Source organism: Colletotrichum lupini, chromosome 5 (assembly GCF_023278565.1).
Source record: "Colletotrichum lupini chromosome 5, complete sequence".
Classification (NCBI taxonomy): domain Eukaryota; kingdom Fungi; phylum Ascomycota; class Sordariomycetes; order Glomerellales; family Glomerellaceae; genus Colletotrichum; species Colletotrichum lupini.
In genome coordinates, this window is record NC_064678.1 from 6,203,792 (window position 1) to 6,228,193 (window position 24,402).

Genomic DNA, 24,402 nt, shown 5'->3' on the forward strand with positions numbered 1-24,402 from the left:
GAAAAAGACCAGGAGTCATGAATTAATATTTGAGTATAGACACAAGGATAGCATTTATTAGCTAGACTTACTTAACTGTATTTCAGAAATATCATGGTATTACTAGGAACATTCCAAAGCCTTTGCCGCTAACACATTTCCCAGAGTTATTATCTATTCGCGATTCAACCCTTATACTTACTTTGTACTCACCCACATCGCCCGTCCTTACGGCGGTAGGTGATCCGGCCGCACTTGAACGCCGTAGTAGCTCTTGACTTCAGAGGGTTGTAACCAATATGCCCTCAAAAGAATGAAGATACAGACTCCCGAAGTAAAATTTCGTGATGTTTCCTCAGAATAGGGCCACCTCGACATTCCGCCTTCTTGCTTGCTCATCAATATCATACGCATCATCTCCTGAGTCCCAAGCTTCATCTAGCATCTCGGTAATGTTACGCGCGTTCGCTGTCTTGCCGTATGGTTGATATTTCTCTGTTACTCGTCGGAGTGATTCCATCCAGGTGGGCTGGCGAAGCAAGATAGCCACTTCAAGCCGCGCAGCCACATAGGGATAGAGCAGTGCATTAGTCGTGAGGAGCTGTGAATATTCAGGCCGGCTGGTCGCATCGCAGAGCGCGTCCATGGACGCGACTAAGCGGCCTAATAGCACCTCGGAAGAAGGAGTGGCAGGGCATGATGTTGATGCAGCTGCCGTAATGCCTGTGTTTGCACGGATGCGTAGTCGTCGACCAGTCAGAATACCTGCTAGACGGTACGCCTCCCACAGATGGATCTGCGGTATCTCCCCCGTTTCTCCAAACCATTGCAAGAAATATGTGTCAGAATCTTCGTCCTGAATATTCGAAAAAATATCGAGCAAGGATCTTGGGAGGCTTGAAACAGATTGAATGCCGCCCCTTTTCATACCTATTGATCCTTGTGCAACCCGCAATCTTTTCCAGATTCCCAACGACAAAGTTGAGCGACCGCGAACAAAGGTCGGCATGTCCATGAGACCCATTAACTCTAAGGCAAACCGCGCTTCAGGTTCGGATAGAACAGGTGAGTTGTGGAGGTCTTTGTTGAGACCGTAGACTGTTGTCATGAGCTCGAGGTGGATGGACCAAGGAGCACTCTGGAATAGCTGTGTTCATCAAGGATTAGTATTTCAGTCTGATAGACATAAGCTTTTCCAAGACATCAATCATCGGATATAAAGCTCAGGAGACGAGACATAAAAAGTTTCATGCATCACGGTAAGGCACTGTAGTGTAGTATTGACGGCTTGCAAGTAACTCACATTCAGGGTGCAGATGAAAAGCCCAGCGTACATTGCGCCAAGATCAACACTCCCATTGAATGATTCCAATTGGTTGCGGAAGAGCGAAAGGCCTCGAAGGTAGTACTCTTCGAAAAGTTGTGAAGGATCATCTGGGTTTGAGATGTAGAGGTGAGTGGCCAGCAAAATAGCACAGAGTGCTTCAGATCTCTCTGCTAGCTGTCGAAGCTTCGATCTGAATAAGCCATCCCGTCGACTTGCATGAAGCATAAAGACAGTAGTCTCATTGACTAAAGTAGGATACTGTCAGTGGCTAGCACAGTGTAGGGTATGAAGTTCAGATTTGAAGCATGGAGTAAGGTATTCAATTTTGGCATGACACCAGACCCGTAAGAGATCTTCACAGGTATGATAAGTCGCGCCTATGATCATTTCACTCACATTCTTCCAAAAGACGCCTGTCTTGCTCTGTACTGCCCGGCCAGGTTGTTTCGGGTGGCACCGCGCCGAACCCAGCCGCGGCTGTGAGTGCTGTTGATGGAACTGCAACAGCATTTGGATTGAGCTGTTTCAGAGTCCCAGACGAGCCTTCTTCTGCAAGGCTGTCAATTTCTCTTGTTTTTTCATCGAGCTTAGATTTCTTCTTGCGCTTGGCGGGCGGAGGCGCTTCGATTTCGACAGGTACGAGCGCTCCAGCAAAGCGCCCCCTCGAGGCAATACCCGAACCCCATCGAAGGACAGTCTGGTATCCTTCGCATTCGACACCTTGACCTATACACTGTAAACATTCGGGCCGGCCCTCGTCGCATTTGCGGTGGCGGCGTTTGCAGTTCAAACAGCCGCTCCGCGTGCTCGACATGGCCGGTGCAGTTGAGCTGCCATCGATGTTTCTCGATTCTGAGTTGCTTCGACGTGTACTCTCGGCTAACCGGAAGGCTCAGCTAACTCAACGCAGTTCGCGGTCGTGGAATGACTTTAGTGCATGGATGAATGACGATACTCCTGTTTGATACTCTTCCCGCCTGGGGCTCCGGTATTTGGAGAGATAAAAATACTTCCACTACCGAAACTTAACATACGTTGGCTGGTAGTCAACCCACTCCAGTGGCTATGCTGACTCAATGAGGCCTGTTCATCCCGTCGGCTGTGGCACGGTCGTCCGCCGAATTCGGGCATTATTGACGCCCGATTAGCGCTCACCGCAGCAGCCCTAAATGCAAGCCTGGCCACCAGGGATCTTTCGGGAGTTGTTCCGGTTCTGAAAAGGGGGCTGGAAGGTCACACCACGCCTTGTCAACGAAGTCTAACCCTCTGAGCCTTACGGAAGAGCTCATGGTGAATGTTGAAATAATCTTTGCATATACTTGTTTGATCGTGCTAGGATTGCACAGAATGCTTTGCAACCGCTCATCACCCGTGATCCCTTGCCACAGTATTGCGACTGTACACCCCCAGATCCTGTAACAAAGTCATTCCAATGACTCTCTCATGCTTTTGGCGTCAACATCAGACGCCAGGATGTCGATGATGTCTTTTTCATTTTTTTCAGCAAAGTAACCTCGCACAGCTTTGGGGGGAGGTGAATGAGAGTCATTGGTGTGAAAGGAAAGTTTGTGAGGTAGATTCTGAAATAGCCCGAGAAAGTCAAAGGAACAGCCAGTCAACAAACTTGCTAACCCCCCAAGCTACGTTACCCAGTCGGGAAAAAGTCTTGGATACAACAAGACTGAGCAACGATGCACATCAAAAAAAATTTCAATCAAGATGTTTTCAGCTGTTGAAGAGCTGCATTACCTCCTCTCATTCATTGGGTTGCTGCTATCTCAATTTTTAATTATTCAAGCATTGTCTCTTGGAAGAGAATCCGCGGTGAGATGATCGCACTGGCTAGACGGCATTTTTCATGTTTTGCATTCTTTTTGTCTATTCCATTTTATATGCAACCGTAGTCAAATAAGCAGCTTCTGTATCAGTCTATCCAGTTGTTTCCGATGTGCCTCCCCTACAGGGCTCGGCACGTCTGCCAAAATATTCTTGATCCTTTCCATCAAAAACCCCCTGGGATTACACTCGCTGTGATCGACGCCGCCCTTATCCGACGGCCGCCCAATATCGTGGATCACCAGGTTCATCAGTGTCGAGTATAGCGTCAATACGCTCTCGTCGATGTCGTCGGCCTCTGGAATCGGCCATAGACTTGCCCTCATGAGACAAAAGGTCATGCTGCCAAGTATCATGCTCTCGCACCGGTGTGGCCCCATGTATGACGCATGTCTGCACCACCGAGGCCCTTCATCTACGCTCACAAGCTTCTCTGCCAGTGTCGGATTAGAAGTCTAATTCGACCGCGGCATACAGCCGACTGCGCAGGGGCCAATTAGGGGCCCTATTTACGATTATCGTAGCCAGCCTAACCTACGGTTAGAACCTCCTTTTTATACTTACTACGTAGATATTTATATAGTTTAATTAATCTCTTCGTTAACTACGGTTCGAACTAACTACTTTATAATAGAGATACTAATACTAATTAATAATTAAACTTTATTATTATAAATTAGTAAAGTATTTTATTATATAAACGAAACGACCTCTTAATACTATATAGGATAGGAGATTCGTACTAATTAACCTTATAAAAATAGATAAAAAAGGAGGTAATTCTCGAATATTATATAGAATCGAGTAATCGTAGCCCTTAACTATTTACGAGAGGTTGACGTTTATTATATTAAACTACGTTAATTAATAGGACTATTTAAGTAACTAGCTTTTTACCGTCGCCCCGAGTAGCTTTTTTACTAAACGACTTTTCTATAGCCGGCCCGTAATTAGAAATTAACTAATTAAATTAATAAAAATACGGTATAAAAGAGTACTACGTAATTAAAAAAAAGGATCTCTAAACGTAAATATTTTTATTTAATAACAAAAATAACCTTATAAGAGTTATTAAGCTAAGAGATCTACGGTATATAAAAAGGTCTATTACTACGAAGATCTTATAAGTACGACCTTAAGCCCGCAATTTAAATAACTTCTTTATAACTCTTTTAACTACTCCCCGGGTATTACTTAGGAATATAATATAAAGGACGGTCTAACGAGGGAGGAGGGGATTTAGAGGTTTTAATAATATCGAGCTAAGAGTATTATAAATCTTAGAGATTAACTTAAGAAGAAAGCGGCTACCCTAAAGTAGTCCTACGACCTCCTATTAAAGTTATTATTAACTTAAAAAAAAGTTAAAAAGACGAGGATCTAAGAAAAAAAGAAAAGAATCCTCTAGAGGGCTACTAAAGGGTTTTTTTTTATACTAACTCCTAGCGTAAGATTACTAATTTTAAAAAATTAACTAAAGAAGCTATTTAGAAATTATAAAGAGTATAAGGCTTAAGAGGCTAGAAGTATATAGGATAATAAGAATTAATAACTAATAAAGATCCTAAGACTAATTATTATATCTTCTTATAGTAATATAAATATTTACCGCTATTATTATTAAAAAGAACTACTAAAACCTACCCTTTTTTACTAAATAAAAAAAAGGATTTTAATAAGTACGATAGCTAGTAATCTAAAAGGGTAGTAGTAATCGCTAAGAATAATAAAAACGAGAGTAATAGTAAGATAGTAAAAAGAAGCGGGAATCTCTTAGACCTTAATAAATTTATTAAGTAGTAAAAGTATAAATTTATTATAAGTAGCGCGCGGATTAAATATATCCCTATTGAAATTGAATACGCTAGTAACTATTAATACGGGCATAAGCTAAAGCATAACCCTTAGCGAGTTAAAGTAAAAAAAAAGAGGATAAAACCCGATCCTAAATAAAATCCTAATCCCTTATAAGTAAGTAAATATTAACCCGGACTATTAAGGGACGTAAATATATAAAATTATAGATTAGCCTAATAATAAGTAAATTAACATAGTATTAATCTATTTAACTAAGGTTTATAAAAAAAAGGGGCTATAGAGGTAACCCCTATTTTATAAGATCGTAAATAACTTTAGCTACTAGCTAAATAAATAGTTCGCGAGCGCAAGCCTAAGAATTATAAAAATAGTTAATAAATTCCTTTATAAGCGAGGGGTATTATTAGCGCAATTATAATTATAAGAGCTATACGAAATACTAATAGTAATAATTATAAAAAAGGAATTTATACTATAGAACTAAGTATAGGTTAATAGAGCGTATAATCGCTTTAATAAATTTAGAAAAAGGGTAAACGACCCAGATTTCCTCCCTATAATTACTAACGGAAATCTATTATTATAAAAGGATATACCGGGGCAAAATATAGTATTAAAAGTACGATAATTAATAATTCCGCCTATTTCGATTTATAACTCGTTACCGCTACTAATATAAAATTCGGTACTAATTAGCTAATAAAAAAAGAAATAAACGACCTAAAATTATTAATAGTACGCAGCGACGTAAAGATCGTATATAAATACCGAAAATCTAGTAATAAATACGAAGCAATTTATAAACCTTAAAAAGATCTTCTTAAAAAAGAAATTATACTCTAGGGGGAAGTATAAGGTCTTATAAAAAACCCTAACGATATTTTATAATTATTATAAAAAAGTCGGAATTAGGGAATACTAATACTATTCAGTAATTAATATCGTACTCGTAAACAAAGCTTTTAATTATTATTATAAAGCGGTACGTAATCTTAATTAAAACGAGTTTCTTAGTATAATTAATATAATCCGAAGCTACTTCGAGACCTATAATAAGAACCTAGAGCTCCTATTTAAATTACGAGCGATTTCTTTTATATTTATAGCTAGGATAATAGAGGGTAAATTATAAATAGAGATCCTTAAAGAGCTTATTAATTAAATCGATAAGTTAGTAAAAACCTAGCTAAATAAGGGGATAAACGAGCGGAAAGTTAGATATTTTTATATTATAATCTAGCGTATATTAAAAATAAAAATTACCCTATACTAGGCACCCGAAGACTACGGGACGCTCTACTTAAAACTAAGATCTAGCTTTAATATTAAGGTAAGAATACCGCACTAAACCTACCTCTAAGTATATAACGGCCCTTACTAATAATATTAGGTTAATTAAATATATAATAAGAAAAAAAAAGAGGTTAAATATAGTAATCGCTAATAAGGAAGCCTAGATTCGTTAAATAAGTAGAGATTTAACTTATAAATAAGGTAATAAAAGAAGTAATACTATATTTATAAAAAGGATAAATATTAGTTTAATAATTACTCTAAGGAAGAGTATACTAAATCGTATAAATAATATAAAAAGTCGAGAGTAATAAATAGCAAAACTAGCCCTCGTTAGTTTAACTAATTCTTTATTATATATAAAAGTAAATCCGGGGGTATAGAACTTAGTAACGGTAGCTAAAATAGCGGCCTAAAATATATACCCCCTATAAGAAATTCGGAAAATAAGGAAGATCTTACCTCCTATATTAATAAATTAGATTATAATAAAATCGACGATATTAACTACTCTTCTTTTACCCCGTTAGCCTCTAGAGAATATACGAAGCTAAACGAATAAAAAGTAGTAAAAGCTTTTAATAAGTAGGCTTTTATTTACGGATAGTAAGGGAAAGTCCTTTAAATAATGGATATAGAGGCGGCTAAAAGGGCGAATCTAATAGGGCCGAAGCCTATTCTCTTAATAATTAAAGAGAAGACGCTATTTTTCTTAATATTTAAAAAAAAGGAATATAGTACTAAGTAAATCTAAGGGTAGCTAGAGGGGTCCTTTTTATACTACCCAAATCCCTTAAATACTAAGCTCGTATAAGTATTCTACATAAGTAAAAAGTACGGCCTAAATAATTTCTATAGGATTATCTTAAATACTAAGGTATTATAATAGTTAATTAAAAAAAAAGGGTAATTCTAAGCGCTATAAAAGACCGCGCTAGTAACGCTTAATATATTAATAGCGGGTATTATAAGGATTAGTTTTAGCCTAAGTAAAAAAATCGTCGCCCTAAGTATAATAAAAGTAGAGACGTACTTCGGAATGATAACTTTCTATATTTTACCCGTTAATACCCCATTTCTCTTATATTTAAAAAATATAAATCGACTAGGCATTATATTTAATAATACGAGGAATAGAATCTCTAGTAATAAGCACTTCGAAGTAGTCGAACGACGATAAGGGTATATGTTTATAAAGCTTACTAATAACACGAAGTCGATTAATTACTTAACGAAAAATAAGCTTAGAAAACTATACTAAAGATTTAGGTACCCGTTAGTTACGAGGCTATATAACCTCTTAAAATAATTAAATAATAATAATATCGAAATAGGGGCGCTAGAGTAATTAATAAAAGTATATTACTAATACTAAATAAATACGCAGAGCCTACGCAGATTTAAGTTTAAATTGCGTAATAAGCTTAATTTTAACTAAGAAATCGTCGTCGATATCTTTTATTTAAATAGTTAGCTAGTACTATATATAATTAACGTAGCTATATCTTTCTAAGTAGGGTAATTCCTCCGGGATTTATAAGTAAAAATAGTATAGGTAGCCCTACGAAAAAGCTAGATTAATATATACTAGGGACCGCTAAATAGTATTAAAACCGACGCTAATACTAGCTTTAAGTTAGTAAAATTTAAAAATAATACGACGGCCTACGGTATATAGCTAAAAGTCGTACCCGTTAAAGCGTACTATAATATTAAAAAAGTAGAGAGGGTATACTAGTAGTTAAAAAGGGCGTTTAGAATTATTAAAAAAGAAAATCCGGATTTTATTAACGACGAATATCTCTAAATAGTACTTAAATATTATAATAATACCATAGGGCCTAACGGACTTATATTAACGCTATTAGTATTTAGAGTATATTTAAAAACGACTTTAGCCTCGCTACTATTACTAAATATAAGCTAACGAGCCTAAGTAATTAAAAAAGTAATATAAGCACTACGCAAAGTAAGTATAAAAAAATAAGTTAATAAAGTAATTACTATATGCAATAGGCCTAATATAAGGGATAATTTAAATATATTACTAAATTTAGATATACGAATATAGCGCGAAATTACTTAATAATAGGCTAGGTTATATAAGTTAATTTCTATTAACGAGCGCTCTTATATAGTTACGAAAGATCGTAACTAGCTACTTAAAGTATTAATTACGGTAGTTAGACTATATTATATAGATCTTAACGAGGTAATTTCTAACTTATAAAAAGAAAAAGAGCTAAGGGAAACTATATAACCTACAGTAGAGGCATAGGAAATTATCTTTAATAAAATCGTCGTAGTAGTACTAATAAACGACGAGGAAGAGGAAATTATTAAAAGGGTACTAATACTACTAGTAAGACGTCGTAAAAGATTATAACGGTAAGCCCTAACGTAGTAATTTATTACTAGTAACGAGGTAATTAATACCTTTTATATAATAAAAAAGAAAGCCGATTTCGAGCTAGTAGTTAAACTACGTAAAGAAGGCATAATTATAATTACTAAAAAGCTATATAAGGGATTAGATCTTATCGAAATAAATACTCTTTATAATTAAGGGGTTTATTAATTTATCTTATATAACTTAAAAAAACATATAAACCTCTATATATTTAGATTACGAATAGTTCGTAAGATTAAAAAGAAAGGAATACCCTAGCTATATAAGAAGTTTAGATACGTAATTTAGGGGTACGGCGATATTAAAAAGGTAACGCTACTTATATAATCGCTTACTATATAGCGCTATAATTAAAAATTAATAATAATATTAATAGTATTGCTACGGAAGAAGGGATACGAGATTTAGAGCTATAATATTACCTAGGCCTATACTTAATCGGCCACAGGGCTTATAAAGAAAATCCTAGCCTATTTACTAAAAGAAATGGCTAGTAAGTACTTAGAAAATACGATTATTAAAGTACTTAAGCTACTATATAAGCTCGTGGAATTGGGCACTTATTAATAGGCTACTTATTACGATTTTTATATTAATTAACTATTAATAGTTACCTCTACGTACAACCCGTACTTATTAATTATAGAGTAGGAAGGTAACTAATTTAAAATTATTAGAATATAGACTAACGATATATTAGGCCTATCCGATATTAATTTTATAAAAAAAGAGGATAAGGAGCTTTAAAAAGCGGGCTTCGTAGCGAAGCTAAAAAAGGTCTTTATAATAAATACCCCCTTAGTATTTAATAATAGGATTCTTATAATTAAAAAAGAAACCGTCGTTTTTTAATAAAAGGGGTAGGGCGAGAAGATTAACCTTGTCGATTTAAATATAACCGACGTTAAGAAGCGGTATAAAGCTAAGCTCGTATAAGGTGTATATATTATAAGTATTTATTAGCTTAAAATAACGTTTAATTATACTAAGGTAGCATAGGCTATAAATTTAACTAAACGGGACGTCGAGGTATTTAATAAACGGCTTAAGTAATAATAAACGAATCTCGATCGAGGTCTCGTTTACTACCTTATTAACTTTATAATTAGTAAGCTCTACGTCTTTATTAATAGGTTATTTATAAATAATAACGACTTTACTTCGTAATTAGGATATATTATTATCTTAGCTAACGAGAGTATAAATAAGAGCGAATTTACTATATATAATAATATAATCTATTACTTATTAACTAAAAATAAGTAAGTAATAAGAAATATATTAATATTAGAGGTTTATAATATAATTAACGGCGTTAACCTCTCTTATATAATCTTAATAATACTAAGGAAGATTACTAATTAAATTAGCCTTCTACCTATTTTAATAGTTATTTATATTAATTCCTACTTACTATACGAATACCTCGTTAAATTAAGAATAATAAAGGAAAAGAGGCTTATAATTGATATTATAGCCCTTAAGTAATCGTATAAAAGGCGCGAAATACTTAAGATCCGTTAAATTAATAATAAAAATAACTTCGTAAACGCTTTTATAAAAATAATACTAAATAAGGGATTAAAGTAATTCGTAAATAATAAAAAAGCTACTATACGAATAGAGGGATAAGTTATATAAAAAGAGTAAAAAAAAGGGGGAAAAGGAGACGACTTAGTAAACGGGCCCGAGGTCGAATTATATTTCTAACCGTAGTAGTTAAATTAATAAAAAAAAAAGAAAGTTAGTATCGGATTAGAAGTTTAATTCGACTGCGGTATATAGCTAACTATATAGGGGCTAATTAGGGGCCTTATTTACGATTATTATAGCTAGCCTAACCTATAGTTAGAACCTCTTTTTTATACTTATTACGTAGATATTTATATAGTTTAATTAATCTCTTCGTTAACTACGGTTCGAACTAACTACCCTGTAATAGGGATACTAACAGCCAGAGTGCTAAAGACGTCTATAATAGACTGGATTGTCTGCGTCCTGATGGCAGCGATTCGTTCTATGGAATAGGTGTCAGTGAAGAGGTTCTCATAAAAACTTGAGATCTAAAGAGAAAAAAGGCAAGTAGGATTGCTACAGTGAACGGGGAAAAGACTCACCGATGACGTCCGGCGGCATACTCAAATCGCCAAGCCCGCTCTCGTCACCGAACAAATTACCACTACTCTCCATTACCATTCGCCGTGCTGTCGACTCAAAGAGCTGTTTATGGCCCAACTCCCACGAAATCCACAGTAATTTGGGCATCAAAAGCTCTCCCTCGGGTCCGGCGATGCTACTACTAGTCGTTTCTGGTGACTCTGCGATGCCCGAAACCCACGTCTGTAGCCAAGGCGACAATACGGGAGTTGCATCATAGTAGTGCGTCAGTACCGTCAACTCGTAAAGCTTAGCAATCGACAAGGCTCGCGGTATTCTCTGGAACTGGCTGTGAGCGATGCTCGCGAGGAGGTCAAAAGAATCGGGCCTGTCGTCGCGAAGGTGGACGATCCAATCTTTTGCCGGCGATGTCGTCGTTCCGTTGATTCCGGATGATGAAAGGCTGATGAGATCGGAGCTCGGTGCTGTCGGTTTAGACTCGGCAAAGCTGCCGTGTAGCATGCGGTCAAAGACGGGGGAGATGCGTGCCATCGTCCGGGAACAGACGCGGAAGCTCCGGGCAGGGGTGTTGTCGACTGCCGTTCCGACGACGAAGACAACGTCCCCCCTTTGATCCATTTCTGTGAGAGCGGGAACGCTGGGTTCCTGAATGGGAGACATGGTTTTGCGGACTGAGTTGTTGGGGGTGGAAAGAGAGAAATAATGAAAGAGTGGCTTCTCTGCCCGTTGGCGAGTCATACTCTAATGATACTAGACCGCTGGAAACAAACACCTCGTTCGACGTTATATCTGTTGAGGCTCTGAAGAAAACATGGCCTGGCTACTGGACCATTTCTCGTATCTTCTCAGCCTTATTGCTATATAAAGCGCTCCGGTCCGTATGCATTGAACAGAAATTGATCTTGCCCCGTGGCGCAGGGCTCTTTTCAGAGCAATTGCGCCACTCTTGGCCAGGAGCTCAAGGCTAGAGGGGGCTCATCCGTTCTTTATTCTAGTGGACCCGATCGGACGGGTCAGTCAATCGGAGATGTCACCGGGTGGTTCAAGGGGCTACTCGGAGGGCGCGGGCGCCGAGCTTTCGGCAGCGTCCCGGTGAATACCAAGACCCGATCGCTTCTGCCCTGGAACCCGATTGAAACAAGCGGATTTTGTCCATTACTCAGACTCGCTGCTTAATACCATTGGTTTCCGTCCCCCCCCCCCCCCCCCCTCCCGAATTGTTGCACATGCAATTGCTCCATACTCAGCGGGAAAAGCAAACTTTCCTGTCAGGAAGTCCGGAGGACCAGAAATCTGTTTATGGAGATAATAGTGCTTCATCGCTTGCTCGTGAACATATATTGTGAGCACAGCTCAAGTTGAGATGCTAGCCATGGAGAAGATTCGCAACTCAAATTCGCCACCCAAGCCACAAGATGCACCTTGATGTGGAGAGCCCATCTAGGTTCCTGCGAAAACTTTTGATGCTATCCATGAGCCACTGGTATCTCCGCTATGTCTCGTTCAATCACTATGAACTGAACCAAAGATCTGACTAGACTTAACACAATTATCAGGACCATTTCTGCAGTTCTCTCACAGTAGCATTGTCTCCATCATCATCACTCCGCTTGACGCTACGCTACGATGTGCCTTGGAATCAGCACTATTTTCAGGGCTTGGAGGGAACGGGGCCTTGACAAGAACGAGGACATCAAAGAAAATCAGGATCTATATGATTTGGGCAAGAAGATCGTCAGTAGAGAACCAAGCGCAGCAGAGGAAATGCGCATGCCATGCGTACCCGACTCAGGATCTGAAAACATAGACGGAGACACAAGGGATGAAGGCCTCGTGGACACGGACTGGGAAACGATCACCAGTGATTCTGACACCGGCGACTGGGAAACAATCAACAGTGATTCTAACACCGACGACGGGGCTTATACCTGCAAAATTACCGGCCAAAACACCATCTACAGCACGAGTGGAGTGGAAGTTTTGACGCCAGATCTGCCCAGCAGAATTTACAGCTGGGAAGTCAAACTCATTGCCAACTTACGGCAAAGCCGATTCATTGCTTTGCCGGACGAGATTTTGCTACAAATCATGCACGAGTCCGAGCTCAGCGACCTCTACATGCTGCGACAAGTATCATGGACTTTTTGGCGATTATATCAAGACCGTACGTTCAACAAACTACATTCCTCGAATATATCAAGCTCCCCGAGTGGCTTGACGATGGACGAGTTCGTGGTGAGGGCTGCGAAGGAGCAGGCATTCTGTCAGGCTTGCCGTACATCAAGGGAGTCGGCAGATTTCAGAAAGCGTCTGTCGAAGCTGGATGACAGCCTGTTCTGCTCGTACTGCGCTAGAGACCACCCGAGACTTCAATTCTCAAGTCTGCGGCGGCAAAGCCTTGGCCATCAGCGTTTTTGTAGGCTTTCCGAGGGTTCCATTCAGCTATGTGCCCATACCTCAGTACCCCTTGTCAACTTAGAACGAGATTTACATTTGGCCACACTCGATTGGCTTCGCTCCGGAGGGAGAAAGAATTTACCCTCACCACGTAGATAGTGTCTGGATATCAGGCCTCGCCGGTCAGGCCTCGTCAGTTAAGGGATAGCTCAGGGGGTATAAAGAGGGGGACTAAGTAATAAAGGAGTAGCTTAAGTATATATAAAGCGTTAATAATATACCTTAAGGAAAGGGTAGATTTTAGTAATTTATTTTTTAAACCCTAATAATAATTAGCTTTTATAAACTTCTTTTTTATATTATATACTTATTAATAATTTAAAATCTTTATTTATAAAAGGGACTAAGCTAAAAGCTTAAAATATTAATAAGAACGAGATATAATAAAAGAGCATAATTAGTATTATAATAATAATAAAAAATAACTCTTTTTTATTAAACCCCCTAAAATTACTTCTTTTTTAATAAATAATATAAGACGAAGTATAGTAAAATAAATAATATAGTAGTAATATAAAAAGACTATATTATTAAGAATATTAATAAATTTTAAATAAAATAGTAAACATCTTATCCTTATTTACTAATATCTAAACTAAATAATAAGTAATAAGCTAATAAAACTATAAAAATAAAAATAATAATTAAAAAAGAAATCTTTATTATAATATATAAAGAGCGCTTATATAAAAGATAAGTAAATTTAAAACGCTTATAAAGCTCTTTAAATAACCTAGCCCCCGTATTAAGGACTACGGTCTTAGTTATAATAACTTGGAATATTAGTTTTAATATAAATAAGAACGTAAACCCCTAAACTAAGGATAGTTTAATAAATAAAACCGTATTTAAAGCGCTATTTAAATAATAATAAAATAATAAGTTCGTATTACTTAAGCCCTTATTTATTAACTCCTTTTTAACTTAAATAAGCGCTATAAACAGAACGTTTATATTTAAATTATTATCCTTCCCTAACTTATTATATATTAATAAATTAGTATAGGATTTATAAAACTTCTTTTTTAATTATTACTATTACTTTGACTTATAAGCTTAATAAATAAAAATAAATTATAATAAAATAGTATATATAATTAGCTACTTAAGTAATAGTATAAAGACCTCCTAAATATACTATATTTTTAATTACTAAAGGACCCCCGGGTTTATAATAAACTAGGTTATATAAAAAGAACTAAAGACCTTTTTATAAAATAACCTATCTAATTCCGCTAGCTAAGGAATAGTAACGAGTATATAATTAAATAGTACTTTATAAAATTAAAAAGAAAAAGTTAACGAGTTGGTTAGTTATATTAATAAGCTTAAAATAGAACTAAAATATATTTCAATAAAGAAATAGAGGATTTCTATATTAATAAATAAGCTACGGCCCGAACTATACTTCGTAATAATATTATAAATAGAACTTTTATAAACTCGTTTATAGTTAATATTATTAATAAGACGTATTAAATAATCCTTATTATTAATAAAAAGCCTATGAATGTTCTTTAAATAATATTTTAACTTAAATTTAAACGAGTTAATAAGAAAATACCGAGGTACTAATAAGTTAAATATATAAAAAATACGCCGTAACTTATTTAATAAGAATACTACGTATTATAATTATAAAAAGACTAGCTATATTATAAAAGATTATTTATAATTATAAGAGTAGTATTAATAATATTATAATTATAATAAAACTAAGTACCTCGCTAATAACTACTTAAGCATTATATATTATAAATATAATTAAAAAGGGTATAAAGCCGCTAGTTATTAATTAGACCTTACCCTAGCTAAGTAGCGCGGATTAGTAACGAGCTTAAATATTATTTTAATAAAGAGAATAGTTAGTAATTAATAAGAGCGGTGCTTAAATATCCTAACTTATATATACTTAAACTATATATAAAAAAAGCTAAGCGCCCTTATTAATTTAGGAATAAAAGGGAACGTAGTTAGTATCGGGCTATTTAATAGTTTTAATACTAATTTACGAATTTATTTATTACTATAGCTAATAAACATAGAGGGTAAATAAATAAAAATACTAAAAAGCTACTACTTACGGCTTTAAATTACTAATAATAACTATATAATAAAAATATAGCTATATTACTTCGTAATAACTAATATTATAGCGCTTATACTTATCTTTAGTTTCTCCTAGTTAGAGAATATTAACCCGTTAATTAATTAAAAATAAAAAAAGTAATAATATCTAATTTATAAACGATATATCTACTTAGATACCCTAAAAAAGGGGCTACTAAATAACTTAGTTTTAATAATACTCGTATATATTGTAATTAACTTAGCTATAAATAGCGACGTAGTATTAATAAGTATAGCTAAGGACTAAAAACTACGTTACTAAGACTTTAATAACTTATTTTTAAAAAAAAAGGCTATTTTATTATTAAATAAAGTACTATATAACTATTATATTAAGCTAAATAATATAGTACTTATTCCCTAAGGACCTATTTATTTATTATTAAACTATAAACTCGAGATCTTATATAACTATTTAATAAAAATAGAGGCTAGGGGCTAAATATGCCCCTTTATAAGCCTAGTAAGAGTACTTATTTTTTTTATATTTAAAAAAAGAGGAGAGCTATAACTTTACGTTAATTATAGAGCGATTAATAAAGTTATATAAAAAAATAGAACGTTGCTATTACTAATTAAAAAAATATTAAATAGACTATTTAATACCTCTATTTTTATAAAGTTAGATTTTAAAAACGCGTATTATTATATATATATAACTAAGGGTAATAAATAAAAAACGGCTTTTTATATTAAATATAGGTAGTTTAAGTACTTAGTTATACCTTTCGGGCTAACTAACGCGCCCGCGACTTTTTAAGTATATATTAATAATATTCTAAGCGGCCTAGTTAATACTATTTATATTATATATTTAAATAATATCTTAATATATAATAACGACTACGTAATATATAAAAAGCACGTATATAGCGTACTATAACGACTATAATAATAAAACCTATATCTAAATAGTAGTAAATATAGATTCTATATATCGTATATAAGATTCCTAGGGTATATCGTATTTAATAAAAGTACAAAAATAAAACCTGCGTATATTAAAGCTATAGCAAATTAACTACTTTTAAAAAACGTTAAAAATATGTAAACGTTCTTTAAATTTATAGGGTTTTATTATAAATTTATGAGTAACTATACTAAAATAACGGCACTTCTAATAGACTTATTAAAAAAAGTAAAACTAGGATAATTAAAGCTATTAATACTTACCGTAAAGTCGTTTAAAAAGCTATTAATAGTATTTATTAACGCGCTAATATTATAATATTTCGACCCTACTCTAGCTATATAGTTATAAATAAACGCTTTAGCTCGAGCTATTAGCTTAGTAATTACGTAATTATTTAAAAATAATTAGTACTTAATTACTTATAAATTAAGGAAATTAATAAATATAAAGAGCTATTATAATATAAAAAATATAGAGCTACTAACTATTATAAACGTACTAAAGAACTAGTAATACTACCTCGCTTATAGCTAAGATTAAGTCGTAGTATTTATAAATTATTTTAACTTATAGTTCTTAAATATAAAAAAAAAACTAAATAAGAAATAGCTACGCTAACTAAATAAATTTATAGCGTTTAATATCGAGATTAGGTTTAAACTAAATATAAAGAACTTAATAAATAGATTATTATAAAGACTTAACTACGGTAAAAATAATAATAATAGCGGAGTAAAAGAGCTATTATTAAAAATAAAAAAAGACCTCTATAATATTAAAAATATATAAGAGCCCTTTAAAATTATAATAATAAAATATACGAGGACGAGCCGTAAGAGTAGCTCTTAAGTAAAAGGGATAATAAGTATTTTAAAAATAAAATTAGTAATAATATAAAAAAAATAAGTAAAAGAGGTTAAGAGCTCCGGTTTAAAAAAACTCTAAAGAGTATTTTAAAAAGCGTAATAAGGTTATAAGCTTAGGGCGTTAAAGTTATAATATAATATTTAAAAAACTATTTAAGCTTATTATTAAAACTATAAATTATAAACTACTCGTTCTACGGGACTCCGATATAATAAGAGTATTTAAAATAGTAATTAGTAAAGAGGGGTTATTAATAATAAGTTAATTATAAGCTATTTAATAAAAGGACGCTTTCATAAAAAGTAAGCAGTAAACTAAAAGGAATTAATAACCTTACTTAGTTAGAAAATAATAATAATAAAACTAAGTATATAACTTAAAAGGGCTATTATATTATAATAGCCGTACTTATATATTACTATATAACGGGCTAAAAAAAGAGGTTATTAAAGTATATTATAATATATTTATAATAAGATATTATAATATAAAGCGGATAATAGCGCTACTAAAACGCTACTATTATTAAAATAAAATAAATAAGGATATAAAAAGTTATATTAATACTTATATAATATATTAATAAACGAAGCCTTATTATTATAAGTTATATAGCTTATTATGCCCCCTACTTACCTCAGTTAGGCTATAATAAAAAATATTACTAAACTTTATTACGAGCTTACTTATATTAACTACGTTAATTAGGAGGTACTCCTACGACGCAGTACTTATTATAATAAACCGATTTATAAAATATAGCGTTTATATTATTATAAAAACGACCCTTATAACTTAGGGGTTCGTAAACCTTTTATTTATAAAATTTTTTATTAAGTTTAGAATATTTAAAAGGATCGTCTCTAATAAGGAGTCGTTATTTATAAATAAGTTTTAAACTTATTTTTATTATTTTTTAATAATAAAAAAACGTTTTAATACTACGTTCTATTTATAAACGGACGGTTAAATAGAATAGTAAAACTAATATTGGAAATAATACTTTTATTACTTTTATATTTAAAACTAATTAAATTAAGCGCAGCGTTTTTACTTAACTAAGTTTATATATAATAACGCCTAGTATTTAGTAATTTATAAAGCGCTTACTAAGGCCCTACTTAGGTTCCTACTTACGTACTTTATATTAATCTTAACGGGGGCTCGAAATAGTATATAGAATATTTTAATTAAGGAGTATACGGCTTAATTACGAGCTAATTGAAAAGCTCTACGACCCCTTATATAAAAAATACGTAAAATATATAAGTAATAAGCTAATAAAACTAAAATAGATATATTATATAAAATAAGTAATTAAGTACTATTATTAAAAAAGAATATTAATAAGTAGCGTCCTAGTTAGAAATTAGTTAATAAGTATCTAAGCCTATTTAAAGTTAAATTAATAATTTGAACAGTAGGGGTTATTTACTAATTAAATATATTAACGTAATATAAAATATATAATATATTCTATATATCCTTATTTAAGTTATATTAATACTATAAAAAAGCCCTTTAAAAGCCCTTATTTATTAAGGATATAAATAGGGAACTACTTTTTAAAATAAAAAATATTATATAATATAGAGGGCTAAAGAAGAGGTAATAATACTTAATTTAGTAAAAAGGATATAATAATAATAAAAATATATAAAAACTAGCTAAGTATATTAAAAACGTAGCGTTAATTAGTATATATAAAAAACGAGTTTTAATTAAATAGCGCGCCCTAGCTCTTAATAAGCTTAATAACGTAGTAAACTAGTTATTAAAAAAAAAAAAAGGGGTTATATAGCTATAATTAAGTAATATAAACGTATTAATTACGAACCGTTTCCTTAATCTTTATAACGCGCAAGAGGACTACCCTTATTTATAAAAAAACTATTTTTATATATAAAAGGGCCGCCTTAGTTATTATCCTAGGGGTTATTATAAAAAAAATAATCTCTTTATTATTAATAAATTTATAAATAATTAGTTACGAACACGGAGCATAAGCGGGGCGATTATATATTAGCTAAAATATTATTTAAGTAGCGTACTTTATTATAAATAGTACGAAATAGCGTAATTATAGTATTATTATAAAATAAAAACGTAGCGTAAAAGGAGTTTATAATCATTTTATTATCGTTATTATTAATAACGGGGGTTAAGCGGGCCTTTTTATTAGTACGCTTAAGTACCCTCTACGTATTATTAATAATAATTTAGTAAGTTTATTAAAATTATAAAGTAATATTAGTAACTTAAATAATAATAATAATAAAATAATAATAAAATAATAAACCTTTAAATTATAAATATTATTATTTAAAACGAGAGTAGTACTTTATAAAGTTTGGATTATAAATTCCGTAAACTTAAGGACTTAAAATATTATTAATATAATATATAAAAGAAATAATAGAGTAATAACCGTACTAAGCGCTTACTATATTTTTATAAAAAATAATTCTACGTAGTATACTTAATATAACGTATACTAAATCTTAAAAAAGTATTAAATAAAAAAGTAAACTAGGGGCTATAAATTACTAACTTAGTTAATTATAATACTTAGCTTTTAAATTAAGCGTTTTATATATAACGTAAATAGGGTAGGGGAGCGGGCGTACTTAGCTAACCCTAATCTTCTTAGTATTTACCTTTTTTTTTTTTAATAAAAATCTATAATAATTAATATAAGTAGTGTATAAGTAATAATATATATATAAAGTTAGGGTAAGTAAAAAGGATATTAAGCTTTTTAAATAGGCTACTATTATTATTATTATTAAGCGTACTCGTAGTACTAATAACCGTTCTATTACTAATAATAATAACTTTATAATTAAGAGCTATATTTATATTAAAACGAGTTAATAATAAATATTAAACGACTCTATAAAAAACTTATTTAAGTACGGGAAGTATATAAAAATAGGGATTTAAAAAATATTTATTAGTTATAATATTTATATAATAAGAAAGTAGCGTAAATACTAATAAAAAAAAACTATATATAAAAAAAATAACTATAAAAGAAAAAAAAGAATTTAGAATTATAATAGTTTAAAAAGGGGTTAATATTAGTAAATACAAATAGGGTAATAATTACTTAAGTATTAATAATTATAAAAACGGCCTATAAATAAGAGCGACCTAGGTATAGAATTATAAAGCTATTATTTAAAATAAGAAGTTTATATTTAAACTAACGAGCGCTACTTATACTTACTTTTATATTATATATTTAAGGACTTTTTAAATAAGGGATTAATATAGTATATATAAACTATAAATAGGCTTTAGGACGAAGCTTAGAGAAGGGAGTACTTTATTAGGCCTTATTAATTAGGCCTCGTTAGTTAAGGGATAGCTTAGGGAGTATAAAAAGGGGGATTAAGTAATAAAAAAGTAGTTTAAGTATATATAGAGCGCTAATAATATACCTCGAGGGAAGGGTAGATTTTAATAATTTATTTTTTAAACCTTAATAATAATTAGCCTCTATAAGCTTCTTCTTTATATTATATACTTATTAATACTAAAAGAGTGCTTATAGTATTTAGAAGAGTGCTTAGTTTATAAAGAGATTAGTAAGGGGCTTTTGATCTAAAAAATAAAGCTACCTTCGATTCGTAAAGAGATTAGGATATTTAATACGAATCGCGGAGCAAAGTCCTTAATTAGGTTCTATACCGTATCTTAGAAGTTTCCCGTGATGCCAGTATTAGACGACCAGCCATTTAACGACATCATTCTAGAAACCAAGTTCAAAGAGCTTTAAGGAAGGTTTGGACGCTTGCTTTGTCCACACAGAACTTTTAAGCAGCTGATAGAGCCCCTCGATCCTGATTCTGAACTCAACATCTTGGAAGGTCGCCCAAGCCCACCATTAGGCGTAAGGAGTGCCTTCTCGTGGGCATTTAGCCGATCCCAGTCGCGAGATTCTAGGATTGCCGCAAGGGGTCCGTGGTACGCAAGGTCATCATCGTCGCATAACGGTCGGGCTCACTCAACACAATGTCCTATTTGTCATGCGCGCTTTGATTGGAGCTTAGAGGGAGGTTTATTTTTTTAAAAAACTAACTAAATAGTACGAATATATTAATTATTAATAATAATAGTATAGCATAGCCTACTAAGATAGTTATACTTATTATTTAATAATTATATAATATAATACTTAAACTTAAAAATAAGAATAAGTAATTTTATACTTAGTTTATAGTACCCCGACTTCTTTTAGTACTTAGAGCTAAATACTTTAAACTAGAACTTTATAATAGGTCCTTAAATACTCTTTAAGAATTCCTTACTTAAACTAGGGCCTATTTATATTATTACGGGACCTCTTTTATTATCAAAATAAATAAGGTCTATTACGTAGCTTTATTTTTTAAAAAAAATACTCTCGCTTAGTTTAAACCCTTTATAAAAAACTATTTTAAAAACGAACGTAATATTTAAAATAAAAATACTGAGAAGATTTTTAATAATTATAACGAGTTTTAAAAAAGACTTAAAAAGACTTTTAATAACCTTAATAAAGAACGAATTACTAAATAAAGGCTTATAACCCTTATATAAAAAGGGTTAATTAGTAAGTATATATTTAAATTGAAGTAAATTATTTCTAAGCTCGATTAGGGTAATAAAGTACTTATAATAGCCTTTTATTACGGTTTAAAAAAAGAAGTTAAGGACGACCTCTTTTAATAAAACCGGCCTAATAAACTTTATAATTATATTAATATAATTATTAAAATTAATAATTAACTTTACGAACGATGCCTCAAATAAAAAAAATAGAATACTTAGAATAACCGAGCTAAACTTAATAGTAAACGTAAGTATAAATTAATAACTATTATAATAAGGTATTATAATAGACTAATAGATCTTAGTATTATTAAAAAGGAATAACCTTACTAAAAAAAAGGACTTTAAGTATTATAACTATAATAAGCTAGGGTATATAGCTAGAGATTATTAATAATTTAAACATATTTAATACTAATTTATTTTAAAAAAGCGAGCTACTATTATAAGTAAAGAAGTCCTTTATAAGTAACTTTTATAAACGGCTTATTACGACGATAATTATTTTACTTATTAAAATAATAAAAAATAAATAAAATAGTACTTAAAATAACTTAAAAATAAGAGACGATCCGGATACGATACTATACTATTTATTAGGACCTTAATAATAACAATAAAAAAAGAAAAGATATCTACTTACTAACCTTATACTTTTAAAAAAAAAATATTAAATATATTACTACGCTTTTTTAGATTTATAAAAATATAGAAAAGAAGCTAAAATAGACCCCGTTATAAGAAATATATTTTACTTTTTTAAAGGACGAATTAAATAAAGATTCCTAGTTAATATAAAGGAATAACTCCTTAAATTTAAAAAAAGAGGACCCGATACTAAAAGAATTATAAGTAGCCTCGTTTATATAGTATAATAAAACTATATAAACTAAAAATAATTTACTAAGTCTAAAAAAAGACTCGATTTAAATAAAATCCTAACTAAGTCTATTTATATAATATAAAAAATAAATAGTAATAAAAGATTTATTTATAAAGTTAAAGAGTAGCTTAAAAACCTCTCGTATAAAAATAAAATTAAAATACTTAAGAGACTAACTCTTGATTTCGGAGTTATAAAAAAAGAAACATTAACTTTAATTTTAAAAAAGAAGATATTAAAATAAGAACTAGTTCCTTTTATTTTAATAAAATAAAATTACTTTATAATTTAGATAAACCTCGTAATATTACTTAATAACGTACTTAGATAAAGATCGATTATAAAATACTACTTAGCGTTAATAATATTAGTTTTAAAGAGAATAATAACGAACTATAGTATAAATATATTTATTTATTTAAAAATAACTAAATTATTTAGTTTTATAAAACTAAAGAACGTAAAAAGGTTATAATAACCCCCTATATAAATAAAAACTACTTTTTATTTAACTTTAAAAATCCCTTTTATAAGGAATTGTTTTAAATAGAATGCCTAAATAATAAATACTTTTAGTACCTCGTATATAAATAAAATAGTTGCTTTTACTTATAAAAACGTAATAATAAGCTTATTAAGGATATTTATATAAAAAACTAACTACCTAGCTAGATATTACTAAGTTTTAATAACGACGATAAAGTAATATTCGGCCTAGACCCTAGCTTTTTTATAAAATACTTTAATAGCGAGTATATAAAATAAAAAGACTATAAATATAACTAATACTAAGTCTACTATATTAAAAAAGCTAAGGCTTAAAGAGAATAATAAAAACTACTTAAATAAGGCGCTTAGTAAAAGAAGTATATAATAAAAAACTAAAAAAGCTAATTATAAAGGAACGATAAAAGGCGAAAATAAAAGAAAAGTTCTTATATATAATTAAATAACGTAATAAAATATATTTACGAGTTAATTTTAATATTTACGGACGAGGATTAAACGCTATTATTAATAATAGCGTATAAGAAACTTATATTTTATTAAGAATAATAAATAAACTTAATTTATTATAAATATAAAAGAATAACCTATATTAATTATAAATAATAAAAGGAAAACGAGTTAACTATAACTATAAATATATTAATTAAAAGACCGTATACCTCTTAATATATATTAATAATTAATAAGAATAACTATAATATAATATTATGGAAATTAGAAATATTAATATTATTTTAGAAATCTCGTAATTATAAAAATATAATTTATAAATAGATTAGATTATTAACTAGGTCCTTTAAGAAAATTTAATTATTAAACGACTTGAAAAAAAAAAGTTTAAACGGATTTTTAAAAACTCCTAAAGAACGAGAATAAATATAATATATAGCTTTTATTAAAATAGTAAAAAGCTCTAAAAAGTTTATAATTAGTATTAATAATTAGGGATTATAATAACTCTAAACTATACTTAAAAAATACTAAATATATATAAAACTATTTATAAAACTTAAAAGAATAGGATTATTAAAATATAATAATTAGGATATAGAAATCGAATTTAAAGAAGGAACGTAACCTAAGTTCTTTTTGATATATTCAATAAATTAAAAGGAATAAGAATATCTCGACGAATATATCGATAAGAAACTTAAAAAAGGACTTATTTAACTATTAAATTCTTTTATAAAATTATCCTTATTTTTCGTATTAAAAAAAGGAATAAAAAAACAAAAATTAGTTATTAATTATAAAAACTTAACGAA

The 24,402-nt window shown here is 31.0% G+C and overlaps 4 protein-coding genes across 4 annotated transcripts; 2 read left to right on the plus strand and 2 right to left on the minus strand.

Moving 5' to 3' along the window:
- Positions 1-334: 334 nt before the first annotated feature.
- CLUP02_11278 (uncharacterized protein) lies at positions 335-2,437 on the minus strand (the record flags this gene model as incomplete). Its single annotated transcript, XM_049290246.1, has 4 exons — positions 335-1,126; positions 1,283-1,551; positions 1,703-2,158; positions 2,341-2,437. 4 exons carry the CDS (start codon positions 2,435-2,437, stop codon positions 335-337), a joined length of 1,614 nt encoding a protein of 537 aa, XP_049147391.1.
- A 4,756-nt stretch (positions 2,438-7,193) lies between these two features.
- On the plus strand, positions 7,194-7,433 carry CLUP02_11279 (uncharacterized protein; the record flags this gene model as incomplete). Its single annotated transcript, XM_049290247.1, has 1 exon — positions 7,194-7,433. A coding segment is annotated over one exon (240 nt), but the record flags the coding sequence as incomplete, so codon positions are not given.
- Positions 7,434-10,591: 3,158 nt separating this feature from the next.
- Positions 10,592-11,519, minus strand: CLUP02_11280 (uncharacterized protein; the record flags this gene model as incomplete). The annotated part of the gene is made up of 2 exons (XM_049290248.1): positions 10,592-10,680; positions 10,781-11,519. 2 exons carry the CDS (start codon positions 11,517-11,519, stop codon positions 10,592-10,594), a joined length of 828 nt encoding a protein of 275 aa, XP_049147393.1.
- Positions 11,520-12,407: 888 nt separating this feature from the next.
- On the plus strand, positions 12,408-13,108 carry CLUP02_11281 (uncharacterized protein; the record flags this gene model as incomplete). Its single annotated transcript, XM_049290249.1, has 2 exons — positions 12,408-12,911; positions 12,983-13,108. The coding sequence occupies 2 exons, from the start codon at positions 12,408-12,410 to the stop codon at positions 13,106-13,108; spliced, it is 630 nt and encodes a 209-aa protein (XP_049147394.1).
- Positions 13,109-24,402: the final 11,294 nt, after the last annotated feature.